Source organism: Solenopsis invicta, chromosome 4 (genome assembly GCF_016802725.1).
Source record: "Solenopsis invicta isolate M01_SB chromosome 4, UNIL_Sinv_3.0, whole genome shotgun sequence".
Taxonomy (NCBI): Eukaryota; Metazoa; Arthropoda; class Insecta; order Hymenoptera; family Formicidae; genus Solenopsis; species Solenopsis invicta.
The window spans coordinates 19,859,401-19,875,266 of record NC_052667.1 but is presented as its reverse complement, the minus strand read 5'-3'; the positions used below and the strand labels follow the sequence as shown (position 1 = coordinate 19,875,266).

General features: G+C 27.7%; 1 protein-coding gene across 3 annotated transcripts; it reads left to right on the top strand.

Annotated features, from left to right (window-relative positions):
- The first annotated feature begins 312 nt into the window (after nt 1–312).
- On the top strand, nt 313–15,422 carry LOC105198069. 3 transcript variants are annotated; one of them, XM_039448135.1, is made up of 10 exons: nt 313–520; nt 595–652; nt 2,428–2,514; nt 6,386–6,649; nt 10,333–10,438; nt 10,612–11,140; nt 12,344–12,554; nt 12,644–13,004; nt 13,101–13,428; nt 14,469–15,422. In XM_039448135.1, exons 3-10 carry the CDS (start codon nt 2,479–2,481, stop codon nt 14,803–14,805), a joined length of 2,172 nt encoding a protein of 723 aa, XP_039304069.1. In that variant the 5' UTR covers nt 313–520; nt 595–652; nt 2,428–2,478; the 3' UTR covers nt 14,806–15,422. The 3 variants fall into 3 exon arrangements, with proteins under 3 accessions (XP_039304069.1, XP_011163017.2, XP_025995904.2); XM_011164715.3 differs by lacking the exon at nt 595–652; XM_026140119.2 differs by lacking the exons at nt 313–520; nt 595–652 and adding an exon at nt 799–1,330.
- Nucleotides 15,423–15,866: the final 444 nt, after the last annotated feature.

Below are 15,866 nucleotides of genomic sequence, written 5' to 3'. Positions count from 1 at the left end.
ATTATTAAAATTACCGTAAAATTTATTACGATATTTATATTTGTAGTGTTATTTCAAATATTATTTTATTATTCAATACTATTAATCTTTATATTTTACACAAACTGTTTAATTTTTATTAATTTTTTACAATGAGCGCAATTAGTCTTTTGTGTCGTGTTGTATTTAATAACATTTATTTACAGCGGTAACTATCTGCAAGAAAAGAGATAGAGTGAAAATAGAAAACGTCCGACAAAGACAGTTATATCAGGTGTACAGACTTTAGAAAGTGAAATACTTCAACTTTTCACAGTTGGCAGCCCTCTGGAATAAGAAGCAGAAAAACGACGGAGAGCGCAGATTTTAGAGAAAGAAGGCTGCAAATTGAGCACACCATGCTATCCCTTCCACCATGGTCTGTGTTGCTGTCAACTGTTCCAAGAATTCTATCTTTTTGACACGTTTCACGAGGCCACCACGGAATGAGGCGTCTCACTTTAATAAGCGGATAGCGCAAGTTTTTTACTTCTAATTTTTGGTATATTTTTACACATACGTCTTTTTAATTATATCCTAATTGCGGAATTTGTAACACAAGCTTATTGTTTATAGATTATTTTGTATTTCACAAGGATGATCAATAATTAAATGGTCAAAACGTTTGAATCTCGTAAATATGTCTTGTTTTGTTTTTGGCGTATAACAACCTGCGCGATTCGTCAGCTTTCTATTATTCTCTTTTATTTTGTATTTATTATATGAGCCCAACTACATTTATTTATTTTGTTTTCTTTGTTTTAAGACTAATATAATTTTTTACCTGTGGAAACTAATTTTTATATTTTGTTCCAATACTTTCTGAAATTTATTTTTATATTTGTCTAAAGAATTTGTTGTGAAACATCCTGATACTATGCATTTTACTATTTTTATTTTTAAAGAGTGAATTGACTTTGATGAATAAGACGAATGAGTTCGAGTATCTAACCTACCTTTATAGCTGTCACACTAACACAGCGCAAGTGGAATATCACTGACACATATCTATGTATGAGTTTTAAGAAACTAATATGGCGGAGAACGGTTCCCCCTGCATGCCTGCGAGAACACCCCCTCTTACCTAAAGTAGGACTTTATTCTCCGTGTCTCTATTCCTAAGTCCGTGGTTCTAACACAGGAATGTGCGCATTATAATCTTTGAACGCAGGGTAGCTATAACGTCTGGCTTACGTTTCATTTTACTGCTAGCCGCTTAACTGAAAAGAAGTTCGTGATACATTTTGCTTGCAAAGAAGAAAAACTTATTCTTACTAAAATTATACATAAATACGGTGATTAAAAAGCAAAGGTAAATATATTTTTTTCTAATTAAAGTGTATGCTACAAAATATAGAGGCGTATCAAGTAGCTGTATCAATTTTTAATATTAAGATATCAAACACGTGGTAAATTGTACTATGTATTTAAGAGTTGCGTGCAAACAAATTAATAGTTCTAGAAAAGTAATAGTAGTCATAGACATGGAATAATATTTATCATCTAATCTTATTAAAAATTGTTTAAAGGTGACATTCTTATTTCGCATGCTGAAATAAAGCTATTTTCATAAATTTTTAAACTATGCAAGTGATTAATTTCAAATTGATTTACACACAATAATGCATATTTTATTAATATAAATAGGAATTTTTCATGTCAAAGTAAGAAGTTTTGTAATTTTTTTCATTAGTTGGAAAAGTTATTTTTTAAAAATAACTCGGTACCGTTACCGTTACCATTACTCAAAAATTAACAAATTATTATTATTTTTGTTTTTTTTGGATTAATTGAATGTAATATTACAATCAAACTTTTGGATAAATATAAATAGAAGATATCATAGAATTTTATCTTCTAGAAAAAAAATAAAGTTTTAAATTTCATATATATATGTAGAGTATATACTAGTTTTTTACATTTACTTAATTCATACACAACATCCATACACACACATACATACAAACTGATGTCAGTATTCAAAACCTTTATCTACCTGCACTTAAGTCCGTTATATTGTATTAGAACTTGGGGATATTCGGTGAGAGCTCCGTTTTTGACCTGAATGCCGCTTCGAATAATAGATTGTAACTTCTACAATATTTGAATTTTTTTATTAAGAATTTTAGAATGGATTCTTAAAAGTATATATTTTTATAAAATGCAAAGAACAAAATTTCAATTCTTTTATCTCAAAATGCCTTCTTAAGTACAATCTCAAAATTCTAATTTGTACGATGATTTCATTATCTAAATAAAATTTTATCTGATAATGTCTTAAAAACTTAATGTTACATTATAGAACTATTGATATATTTAAACCAATTATTTAATGCATTCTGGATGCAGATTTAAATGCAACATTAGGACTAACACAAATTCAAATAATTTTCTCATTGTATTGTGCAGTTGGTGTGCGAGAAAAGGAAACAAAGGACCTTTGTAATTTTTTGTTGTAAGATGGACGGAGTTGATAAAACAGGACCACAAAATTCAGTAAGTTAGCTGTAATTCATTTAATTGCAAGTGAACTAGGGTAGAATAAAAAATTATACAATGATGTTTGTTAAGAGTCGGCAGAAGTAAGCTAGACAAACTCAGTTATACATACATACATACATACATACATACATGCACACATACATACATATACTATATATATACAGGGTGATTATTGACTGTTACAGCGTTTTACCCTAAGAAGATAACATATCGACAGAATACTGTAATATACTCAGCCCTTGTTAGATGACAACTGCGCCGAGCAGTGCCGAGTGATACGTACATATAGGCCCCTGCAAAAAAATTTTTTTCAGATTACTTTTATATAATTTTTCAAAATGTTTGTATAATTTTAATTTTTTCAGACTTTTTCATAAGAATTGGAATACTTTTTATAAATACTTAGAATGTCTATATCCTTTCTCAAAATTTTTAAATGTGTTAACTATCAAGTATCCTAAGATTTCTATTATTTTTTGTTGTATAATTTTAGATAAAATATTATAAAATTTAAAATAGTTAAAAGTATTTTATAAAAATTATAGGATAAGAAATCTCAGAACATTTCAGAGTTCACTTGTATGAAAAGTTCAAAGAGAAAATGTACACTTTTAAGTAATTCTGATTATTTCCGAAAAATGTTCTAATTCGTACAAAGATTACGAGAAAACCTTTTATTAGGGATGTATTAAGAAAAATATGAAAAATTCTCATAATTATGGAATCGCTCTGAAAAGTTATGGTATTTTTTATTTCTTGTTGGAAAAAGATTTAAGAAAATGTTAGAAAATCTGAAGAATTTTACATAACTTTATGTGCAAATATTTTAAGAAATTATGTGATTTCTTATGTTATGTCTTTTTTGCAAAAGTGTGAAAAATTATTAGAAAATCTTAAAATTTTTTTTATTTTTTTATGGGATTATTTTCTGATCTTATTGTGATATTATGAAGCTTTATATTTCATGTTTTAGTGAAAAATGTGAGAAAATTTGGAAAAATTTTCACACAAGTTTACACAATTACTTATAAATTGTTGGCATGATACTTTACAAAAATTTTTATAGAAAATTATAATAAAGAAACTTAAGTTTCTCCAGAGAAAACTCTCCGTTATATTTTGCATTTATTACTTAGATTATTACTTTTATTTATTAATCTGATTAATAAATAAACGTAGTACGTACTAACGTTAATTAAAATACTAAATACATTTTATATCTACATAATATAAAAATGATGTATAAAAATGATGATAATTAGATTTTCTGAAATCTTTTTCCAACAAAAAATAAAAAATATCATAACTTTTCAGAGCGGTTCTATAATTATGAGAATTTTTCATATTTTTCTCGAAAACATCCTTAATAAAAGTTTTTCTCGTAATCTTTGTACGAATTAAAACATTTTTCGGAAATAATCAGAATAACTTGGAAAGTGTACATTTTCTCTTTGAACTTTTTATACGTGTAAATTCTGAAATATTCTGAAATTTCTTATCCTATAATTTTTATAAAGTACTTTTAACTATTTTAAATTTTATAATATTTTATCTGAAATTATACAACAAAAAATAATAGAAATCTTAGGATACTTGATAGTTAACACATTTAAAAATTTTGGGAAAGGATATAGACATTCTAAGTATTTATAAAAAGTATTTCAATTTTTATGAAAAAGTCTAAAAAAACTATACAGACAATTATACAGACATTTTCAAAAATTATATAAAAGTAATCTGAAAAAAATTTTTTAGTAGGGGCCCATTATACGTACGTATCACTCGACACACACATACACACACACACACACACACACACACACACACACACTAGTTTATTCGAAAACTCTTTGGTCTAGATATAAAAACACAATTTCTTTTTCAACATAAATTTTTTTTATTCAACATAGTTCTCTTCGAACGCGATACCAGATCTATTCCAGCAGTCTTCAAGTTTTTTGAAACCATCAGTATAATACGATTTATCGAGGTGCTCAAAATAATATACATTGGTTTCGACAATAAAAATATACATTGGTTTCGACAATAACTTCATTATTTGAGTAGAACCGTTGACCAGTAAAGCATCTTTTCAAATTCGGGAACAGATAAAAGTCGCAGGGCGTCAAATTCGAAAAAAACGGGGAGTGGGAGAGCAGCTTATAGCGTAACTTGACTAGTTTTACAGTTGCAACTTGTCTTTTGTAAGTAAGCGCATTGTCCTGATGAAACAACATCTCTTTTTTGGCTAAATGCGGTTGTTTTTTTTTTTTATTTTATCGTTTAATTTATCTAATGACGTTGCACAGTACTTTCCTGTAATTGTTTTGCCATGTTCAAGATAGTCGATTAGCAATACCACATAAGAATCTCAAAACTGTTGCCATCACTTTTCCAGTCATTTTCTGTGTTTTTGGACGCTTTGGAGCACTTTCACCAGGCAAAACCTATTGTTTTGATTGTTGTGTTAATTCAGGTGTGTAAAAATGAATCCACCAAGTTTTATCAACGGTTACGTACCAACGCAAAAATTTATTTGGATTTAGTTGAAAAAGTTTCAAACACTTCTGAGAATCTTCCAGTCTTTGTTGTTTTTGGTCGATCGTTAATGAACGTGGCACCCACATCACAAGCTTCTTCATTTTCAATTTTTCATGGATGATCTTCCACACAGTGTCATTTGAAATCTTAATAGTGTCAGGCAGCTCCCAGATTTTCATTTTGTGATTGTTCAAAATTATTTTGTGGATTTTTGCCACATTTTCTGGAGTGGATGCTTTAACAGGCCTTCCACTGCGTTCTGCATCACTTATAGCCATGTTTAAATTCGTTAAACTAATAATCATTGATTTTAATAGTGCAGATTTGCCGTAACACTTCAAGCCATTCTTTGGTTGTTACAGTATTTTTCCCCATCAAAAAACAATGTTTGATTAAAACGCAAAATTTTTTTTATCCTTTTTTTTCGAGAAATCAAAAGTTGTTTGCTTTTAATGCTTAAAACAAAAAAAGTAATGGACGGATTTTAATCAAATTTTGTATCTGAGATTTTAAAAAGTAATATTAATCGTTTATTATTTGTATTTAGTTTTTGTGACAATATTTCTGGTCCAAACCAAAGAGTTTTCGAACGGCCTAGTATATTTATTTATTTATTTGTGAAAATATTAGATTATAATGTATGTTATATAACAGTTTAATCAAATTATTACATGTAATTACATTATTTAATATGAAAATAATATATATATATATATATATATATAATATGATTTGATAGTTGTTACTAAAATTTAAAACTCAAAAGAGACGGATAGGAGATAGTACCATACATTTGTTAAATGCCACATTACATAAAAATATATATGTAATTTATAGTGTTTGCGTATGTTATACAAAATTTTTTAAATACAAAATATTTTTAATTACGTTATAAAAAAACATATTAAATAAAAAATTTGTAACAAATTTTAATTATATTATTTAAATACATTAAAATTTATAGAAATTGTAATAATAACATATTAGATATTAGATGAACATTATACTTATACAATATCTGATAAACTTATCGATAGATCCTTGTACATATGTTCATATATAATTAAACTAATAAAATAAATATACTTTTTTTCTGATCAGAAATGAGACAATACAAGAATAAAAGATTACAAATGGCTATGAAAGATCATACTTAATGAGGAATTTATAAACTTATTAGCATATAATCATATATTATCATATATGACTATATAAGATTATTTAAGATCACACTTTCAATTCTTTCATTCATAAATATGTATTTATTAATATGAACATGTAAGGCATTCCTTCCCAGATATTTATATTTTTCATTATTTTTCAGAGAGAGATAACATTCCCCTATCGTCGTTTACGGTATGAAGATATTATTCAATATCCTTATATCGACAAACTGTCTATTCCAGGTTGGAATACTAAGGATAATCGTGTGTCTATTGACTTTATTTATCAATTTGCAATAAAAAGCTTTAGTTATTCATGTGACAATAGTGAAAAGCATTGTAGTTGTTATGTTGCTGGCATAATGGGGCCACCTACATTCTGTTTAAGTGATGAATGTAGTAAACGGAAAAGTAAAGTGGAAAAAGTAAGGTTTCATATATATTTACTAGTATTGTTCTTGGGATAAAAGAATTAAATCTGCCAATATATAATCGTATCAGATTTATTAAATCTGGCTAGATCCGCAAATTTTTTTCAGGCTAGATGTAAACAGGCATAACCAGTTTTAAGTAGTTAAATTATTTATCGAATGTATTTAGTTTACAAATGTTGAAATTTGAGTTATCGCGAGTTTCATGATCCTTGTTAGTGCGGCGCATGCTCGTCTTTCTTGTGTGGGGGCCTGCAGCGCTCGAGTGGTCAATCTGTCTAGAGACACAGTACGGTGCGTCCAAATATAAAAGTTATATATATGTCTATTTCATATAATATTCTGCCAAATAAAGAATATTTCTAAATAATATTAACAATAAATATGCTTATTCAAATTGATAATATTATATATATTGTTCAACAAAATATAAACAGTGACAAACAAGATCGAATCGAGCAAAAAAAAGATTTAACGATAATAAACTAAAATTTAATGTAGTGTTTTTTTTAATAAAAGCAAATTTCGTATAAAATTATATAAATAAATTTATATTATTATTTATATAAAACTTTAAATAATTTTAAAAGTTTTTAATATAATTTTAAACACTATTAAATGATAATAAATCGAGAATTCATTTTTAAAGACAAAAAAAGAACAATCTTTCTATATTTTTATTATTTGTCACCTATAAGTTTGCAGTGTACTAAATATTAATCAATAAAAATTTATACATGTATAAGTTGTATCCCATATACTTAACTAACATTCTTTATTTACAAAAAGATACTTGTCTTTTTTAAATTAAATCTTTATCATAATTTGATTTTATATAAGAAAAATGTTTAATTCAATATTTTTTATATAAGTACTATATGTTAACGGATGGTTTCATTTTTTTCACAGTTGAATTTTTCTGTAGAAACTTTTAAAATGATTCCAATCCACAAAAAAATTTCTGCAAAATTTCAGCGCGACTGAAAAACAAATATCCATGCCTTACGCTTGTTAAACTTTTGAGTTTTCTTATATTAAACTCCAATTCTCTTTTATTCTAATAATAATATTGATTTCTAAATATTTTTTGCAAAAATTGGACTAAATCGACGACACTTTCCTTTTTTAACGTGTGTATTCTGCATTTATGCGTTTTTATGATATTACACCTCTTATTTGAACAAGTAAGAATTGTTAATAACTACATTAAATAGTTACTATGTTTTTTTATTATTAGAGCTAGTTCATCATAAATTGAAAAAGTGTTATTAATATATTTGAGAGGACAAAATAAATTCCCAACGTAATGAATTTCACGTATTTAATTAAAAGGTTGTTTTACATTTACATTTATGATTACTTAATTTTTTATAATTATATTATAAACATAATTAAGAGTCAATCACTACTTTATATAATTTTAAGTCATGACTCATACAAAACAAAGCTTGCTGCAACATTCCAAAAATATTGTGATAAATAATATGCTACTTATGCTAATTGCAAGATAAGTTAGAGAAGTCTTTCTTGTAAAATAATTTTATCATTCTGTGGAATTAAACGACAAAATTTTATATAATATTCTTGACATCCTCTTTATTCATACAAATAATGTAATAAAAATTGTGACTTATAAGATTAAAACAAAACATTAGTTAAATCCTGCAAAATTGGCGTCTTCTTTAACGAGTATGGATAAAATGATACCTCCTAAAGAAAAATGTTACGACTATTTCAATGATATAATTACGCATTCGAAACTTGCATATTTTACTTATTTACAGTAGACACTCAAGTTTAAACTATAAAAATATAAAAATAAGTAATAGAATGTAAATAAATAGTTTGGAAGGCAACTTAAATTTCTATAGTTTTATGCTTATATAAATTTAAATAGCATTTCACAAATTTAAAATATGATTGTAATAAAATGTTATTATAATACATAAATGTTATTATAATACAAAACACTACAAATTTTAACTTTTTAAACTACTATTTAAAAAAAATCATATTCTAATGAAGGCTCAAATGATTACGTTTTGCGTTTTTTTTTTTTTGGTCATTGTAACCTTCTTCCCATACAAGACAAAATCTAAAATTGGGTCATAAGACGTCTTTAAGATATCCAAAAAATATCTTTAAGGCTACTTTTGGACAGATGTCTTAAAAATGTCCCGATTTTAAACTTTGTGCTGTATGAGTTCATTTTGATTCGAACACATACTTTAAAAACTCTTCTATCCATGGATCAATTTTACGAGTTCGAATAATTAAAAAAATGGTAATAAATATTTATTTTTATTTTAGTCGTTAATAAACCCTCATATTCTTTTAATTTATGATAGTTGTCAACAAATCTTTACGAATCTCTTTTTTATCGTATTCTGCTGTAATTTTTACAAAAAGACAGTAATCACGTTTGATATAAATATGTATATAATTCGTGTTTCTTTTTTTTTTGCTTTAAATGAACATAAATTTTTTGCTGGACGTACAAAGGTGGTGTAAACAAAATTGTATTATTAGAATATTAACAATTGTTAAATAAAAATAGTTCTGTTGTGCTATTTAAATGTAGGGCGAATTTGACTCTCAATATAAAATTAAGGGGTACCAGGCCAACAGAGTATGAGGATTAATTATTTTTTTTAATGAGACGTATAAAGTCTTAAACGATGCAGAAAAGTAAAGCATACATACTAAAAAAAAATCATCTAGGCAGATTTTTAGAGAAATAACTCTTTAGAACCAACGTTAATTATATAAAAAGTTTAATAAAGGGAAATGAATGTTTATCGAGACTGAGGTACAGATTCCGACAGCATTGACCGATTGAGCTAATATTTGGAGAGATTATTTTTTATGTCTGGAATTATTTTGAGAAACGTGTTGATTTCAGAAACATTACTGTTGCGACATCCCATTTACAAAATTTTAGAAATATTTCAGTAGCAACATTTTATTTTACATAATATTTTCTCAAGTGTTGCATGTGAAAGGTAACAGATAGAAATCATTTTAAAAGTTTGATCTCTAATAATTGACCTTACATGGATTTAGTAGAATTACACATGTGCACTGTACACGATAACGTTTGCCGCGCGATGAACGTTGGCGCAATAACCAACCAAATCGTTTGCCATCAAGTAACGTTTAACCCGATCTTGTTGGGACAGTAAATTTAAACTTAGAGCATTTTGTTTTTGAATCGATTATTGATTATTTATATTTTGATGCTCCTTTTGCTTTTGGTGACACAACTGTAATAGTTTTTTTCTGTTCTGTTCTTTCTACTGGTTGTGATACAAGATAACAAATTCGAATATTTTAAAATCCTTTTTATTTATCTCACTGTAATATAGACCTCAATCCTGCTTTATAACAAATTTAATTTGAAGTAGCATATTGCCACGCAACAAGTATTCCGCGTATAGTGATCAATAGTCAATACAATTACATGTATATGTCCATTTTGAACATATGTATCACCAGAAGTACGCGGACATATGGAAAGCAACATCTAAGCATTTTTAATCAGATATAAATTGGTCAGCTGATACATAATTTGTTGACTTGATCAGATCTAATTCTTTTTTTCCGAATAATCACATTTTTACTTTATGTTGCAAATTAATGTAATTTGATATTTTTCTTATTTAATATTTTTCATATAGCCCACATATCGCGAATCAAATACATATCCTCCTATCATTTCACGGGCTCTTATCGATTTGGATCGCAGTCCACTTACAGTGGATTCTAAAAAGACTTATTGTATTAGTACGTAATATTTAAATTAATAATTTTGATATTGTTAAAGAAGATACAAAGGTTATTCGGAAAATAATGTTCGATTTCTATAGTTTCCATATTTGTTTTCGGACCTTACTTTCCAAAGAACCCTTGTATATTACCATTTAAAGGAGATTATAATTGTATTTTTTACTTTGAAGGGCTGGAGTATCACAAAGCTGTATATCCACTCAGAATTTCCATTTTCAGTGATTCGAACTCGGCAAGCATTATAAAACGAATTTGGGCTAAAGATTCTGATGACAAATGGTCTCTGTTATGGGATGAAAGCATTCATTATAAAGATTCGTATTCAAATATGAACACCAATTACAGACCAATAAACAGTTTTTCTATTTTACGATCTGGTACCTTTAAAACCAAAGTGCTGAGACTGGAATATGCCTGTCCATTACAGAATTTGACGCTATCTGCTGTAATGCTTACTGGAACATCAGATTTCATACTTCCTAGAAGACTTGAACCATCAAGTCCATCTTGTCTATTTGATCTGTTAGATAAGATTAATCCTTGCCTCTGTCGTCCAATACAACAGTATGAATTTGCTTTAAATATAATTGCAGTCGAACGCAAAAATATTTTGCAGTGGAAAGGACCAACTATATATTTTAATTTCACAGAAAACGTTGTTCATAGTAATTTATGGGATTATTATGACATTTGCGAAAGGTAACAATCACCGATGTTAATAATGCTTTTGGTTGTATTGGATTTGAACATAATCAGAGGTGGATTAGCGATGTCACATGCTGCAACTATTCAATTAAAAAGTAGAGGATATAGTACTAGGCGGAACATATATGTATATACAGCTCAAAATATTTTTACAATATTATAAAAATATCTTTTATACAGATTAAATATATTTAAAGTAATTTAAAAAAAACATTTTTGGAATAGTTCTATGTTCTATAGGTTCTCTTAAATAAATATTTTTAAAAATATTCTGGAAGTAATTGACGAAAGTTTTCTTAAATATCGTCAAAAATTTTTTTAAATATTTTATATAATATTTTTAAAAAAATATTTGTTTGGAAATATTTTATAACATTGTGTGCTGTATGGGTAGGATCAAAATCATTTTGACAGACGTAGAAAGAAAAGCAACAATATGAAAGAAGTAGCAAAGTAGATTATGAACAGAATATTTTACTAATTTTTAATAAGATAAAGAAAATAAATTGCACAAAGACTCTGAAATATTCGATGACGTGGACAAACTGCAAAATAAGACAAAGTCTGCTGGTATGCTATATCACTAAATTTGGCAGCAGTAATTAATCAGGATTTGCAGTTCGTGCCTATTCTGCTGACAGTCTACTGTCGGATTGTTCGTACAGGCAGGGCTTGCTCGGTTTTGTTGCTAATTTGTTAACTTAAAATAACATCAATTACAGACTTAACTTATAGATCTTGAGCTTCATGCACATATGTAGTTGTGTCATATTTGATCTTTGCTGCTAATCGACGTGCAGACTACACGCAGTTGTGATACTATAATGATCAAGATCCATGAAACTTAATTCTAAGATGTAAAATTCATTTTTTGAAGAGAGAAGAAAGAACGGATGCCGCTGAATTATAAATCTAAATGTTAACGTAGAGATTTCTGACTTGAAAGCATACGTTATTACTCCTTTTCTCCTTAAATAAAATTTAATCAATCATGACACTAGAAGGATAGTCACGAACTTTGACATACATTTTACGTTCTGAGCCTCTTGAGACAAATAATAAAAGAAATAAGCCACACGCTCTGTCCAGTATACATCAATAGTTCAAACTCACTGCGACCAAACACGTTATAATATTTTCAACTTTTGTCATACTCATAAAAATAAAAATTAATTTGTTCCTATTTTATATTCACAGCGAAATAGTAGAATCTTTCCATAAATGTGCCGTCAGTCACAAGCATATATCTCAGGAAATAATCCCTGATCATGCGCAATGTTTTATACAGATATATAAACATTGCACTTCATATGAAAATTATTTGAATTATGAAAAGTTTTTGGAAGATATTAAACTTTTATGGGAAGAATCCAAGAAGCCTATCACCTGCAGTTTTTCTGAGCTTCCGGTAAAGTATTTCGAGAAGTCTATTTTTCATTGTATTAATTTATTGTAATGTCATCTTATGTACTGAAATTATCTATTTTATTTTTACAGGATAAAATAATAGTTAAAATATTGAGAGATTTAGATTTAAAGTCATTGGGCCGTATAAGTAGAGTAAATAAACGCCTAAATAATTTATCACAGGATCCTGAACTTTACAAAAGTCTGAACATACGAAATATACTCTACACACATTGGCGCAGTAACATCGATGATATATTTTTGTACTTTGCACCCATATGTAAATATTTGACACAATTGGATCTGTCATTTTGCACATTTTCTGCTCCGGTTTTTAATATGTTTCTCGCTACTCGTGGCCAACTTCTAACAAATTTAGTATTAAATTACTGCCCATTTATCGACGATTCTGTTGTACTTCAAATTTCAAAAATATGCAAAAATTTAAAAGGTATACATATAAATAATTGTACAATAATTGTAAAAATTTCAAGTAAATATTGTAATACTGATATAGAAATATATATACAATCTGCATTTCTTTCAGGATTGGATTTAAAAAGTTGTAATCTCATAAGAGACGATGGATTATCTCGTCTTCAAAATCTAAAATCTCTTGAGCGTTTTCATCTTGCACATGTACGAGACATAAAAGTTAAAACTCTTTGTAAAATACTGCAGAGAAATCGACAAATGCGCGACTTAAATTTAACACGCCTGCACGGAGTTTTAAATGTAGACGAAGTCGCAATGACATTGAAAACATTTTGCTCAAATTTGGAAAACATAGATTTAAGAGAAACATTTTTGACATCGCAAGGTATTGATGCCCTTGCCGATTGTAAGAATCTGAGGGAAATAACTTTTATAAACATGTACGTATATGATATAAAATTTCTTTTTTTTTTTGGTATTATACTTCATTGAAATTTATTTATTTAGTTCTTTGTTGTGTGGTTCTTAAAATAAGTAGAGGAGAAGAAGGTATTATGGCTACTATCGACAATATAGTTATCCCTATTATCTCCATTATTAGGTGACGTATTCTAACAATTGCTTATGGACTTATTCGTTTAGTAGCCCGTCATTTTTTAATGATGCTAATATGCCTATACATAACTGACAATTGTTATGAGGCATTTTTACTTTTGAGCACTTCTAAACTTTTTCAAGGTACACTTTTAAGCTTTAATTACATGTATTTCCTCATTATTATTAAACTTGATTGTATTATCACAGGAACGTATATACACGCGAATAATTTTTTGATATTTAACTTTTTATTTGCCTGTAGACATTTTGAGTTATACAAAGTTAAAGCGATAACATGGAATTTTTTTAATACAATTTTTTAAGTAAAATTTTTATATCAAAATATTTCTTCCATAAATCGATTGTCATTGTAAAGGGCACTGTTCAAAAACATTAGAGACGTCATTTTATGCTTGTTGTTTAATGTTAAACAGGGATAAAATATATTTGTAATAAAATTTTTAATGGTATTACTAAAATTTCTAAGCGCAGAAAAATTCAAAATTAAAAAAATTCTAAACAATGGAAAATTAAAAATATATAATTTTGTAACAAGGTATTGTGTTTCTTTTAAACTAAACTAATTTTTTTAAATTATTTTTTGCATAGCCATATTACAAACATCTTTTTTCTTTCACTAATTATGCAGTGCATTAGATTTTTATAAATCACACTCTAACTAATAAATATTTTATTATTTTAAGTCTAGAATCTGTCAAACAACTCATTGACAAATATAATCGTCCAAGTTTCAATCGAAAATAATAATTACAAACAAAGTTATTTAATAAAATGAAAATGGGTGCCATATTTCCCTCTTCTCCTTTACATTATTCGTCTATTTCCGAATAAATAATCAAGTAATCATATAATTTTTGTTTAGGTGGTCAGATGCTAAAAATACAACCAACGTAAGGAATAGCTTCTATAGATTATTTTCCTCCTGTCAACGCTTGGAAAAAATCGACTTAAGCTTTAATGATGCTCTCACCAATCGTGAATTAGAAACGCTAACGCTATGCAAAAGTTTAAAATGTTTAAAGTTGTTAGGTATATTGAAGGTATTACCTAACGTATGTTTTGAAATTTTCCTGCAATGTCCCAAATTAAAAGAGATCTGTCTTCATCCATTTGTAGTGGTACATTTAATTGATCAATGGAATAAAAAATATCAAGATGTAACCATTTTTACTTCGTATTATGAATGTAAAGTCTTTTAAATTCTTATAATATATAAAAAACTCGCTGTAAAATGTAGCAGTAAGTAATTTGGTTATGAGATATTGTTGAATGGAAAGCAAATGCAAAGCTAAATTGTGCCCTCAGTTAGTTTTCAATGTGAATCAGATCTGAAGAGCATACTTTGCAGACAAATTGACGGCAACACCAGAGCAGATCTGATAATAGCAATGCAACGACAACAACAAATCCTAAGCAGATCTATCAGTTTACTGTAAAGCATCTACAGACTTGTATTGTACCAGACCTGATTCGTCGCCATAGTGGTATGAAGTACACTTGCCTGCAAAAACGGGCCACCAAATTTTATCATAATGTTTTAATATTTTCAAATAGCGATTACTCAACGAAAGTATTGGATTGAGATGCAACAGGGATTAAATTAAAACTTAAACATTTTTCTTGATAGCCAAGAAAACCAAAATTTGATTACAAATAATTTTCACAAAATGGCGGACATTGAAGGCAGGCATTGAAGAAAAGGAAAAAAATTTTTTTCTTTGAACTATTGCCTTGCTCAGGAAAATGGGCTACCTAGCACAAAAATGTATTAGTTTTTAAGATTATTAATTTCCGAATAAATCCATATTTTTTATAATTTTCTACGATTTTTTTTTAATAAAGTTACAGCGTTTTAAAGATAGTATTACAAAACGGATAACTTTTTCTTGTAAACTTAGAATAACTCAGAAAGAAATTATTGTATAGGATACTTGATCAATGATATCATTTTCCTTCACAGCTAAGAAAATCAAAATTTAATTACAAACAATTTTCACAAAATGGCAAATATTGAAGACAGACATTGCTGTTCGACCTAACTTTGAATACTCGTTTTCAAAACGTTTCATTAGAATTTATAAAAATTAATCTCATGTTGCTGCGCTTTTATATTCTATTCTGCGCAACTTTGACTTACAATTAGATACGAAAAGTAATCCCCGCCGCATTCATCTGTTTAAGCGGCAAGAGCGCGTATTGCTTGCGAGTGAGCAATTTTAATAAAAACAAATCTTTTGTGTTTTTGCCATAATTAAATTCG

Bases quoted from the DNA above. Each gene is read 5' to 3' on its own strand.
- LOC105198069 (XM_011164715.3), top strand. From the start codon at position 2,479: ATGGACGGAGTTGATAAAACAGGACCACAAAATTCA. The intron at 12,555-12,643 runs GTAAAGTATTTC...TTATTTTTACAG, and splicing joins GCAGTTTTTCTGAGCTTCCG to GATAAAATAATAGTTAAAAT. The intron at 13,005-13,100 runs GTATACATATAA...CATTTCTTTCAG, and splicing joins AATATGCAAAAATTTAAAAG to GATTGGATTTAAAAAGTTGT.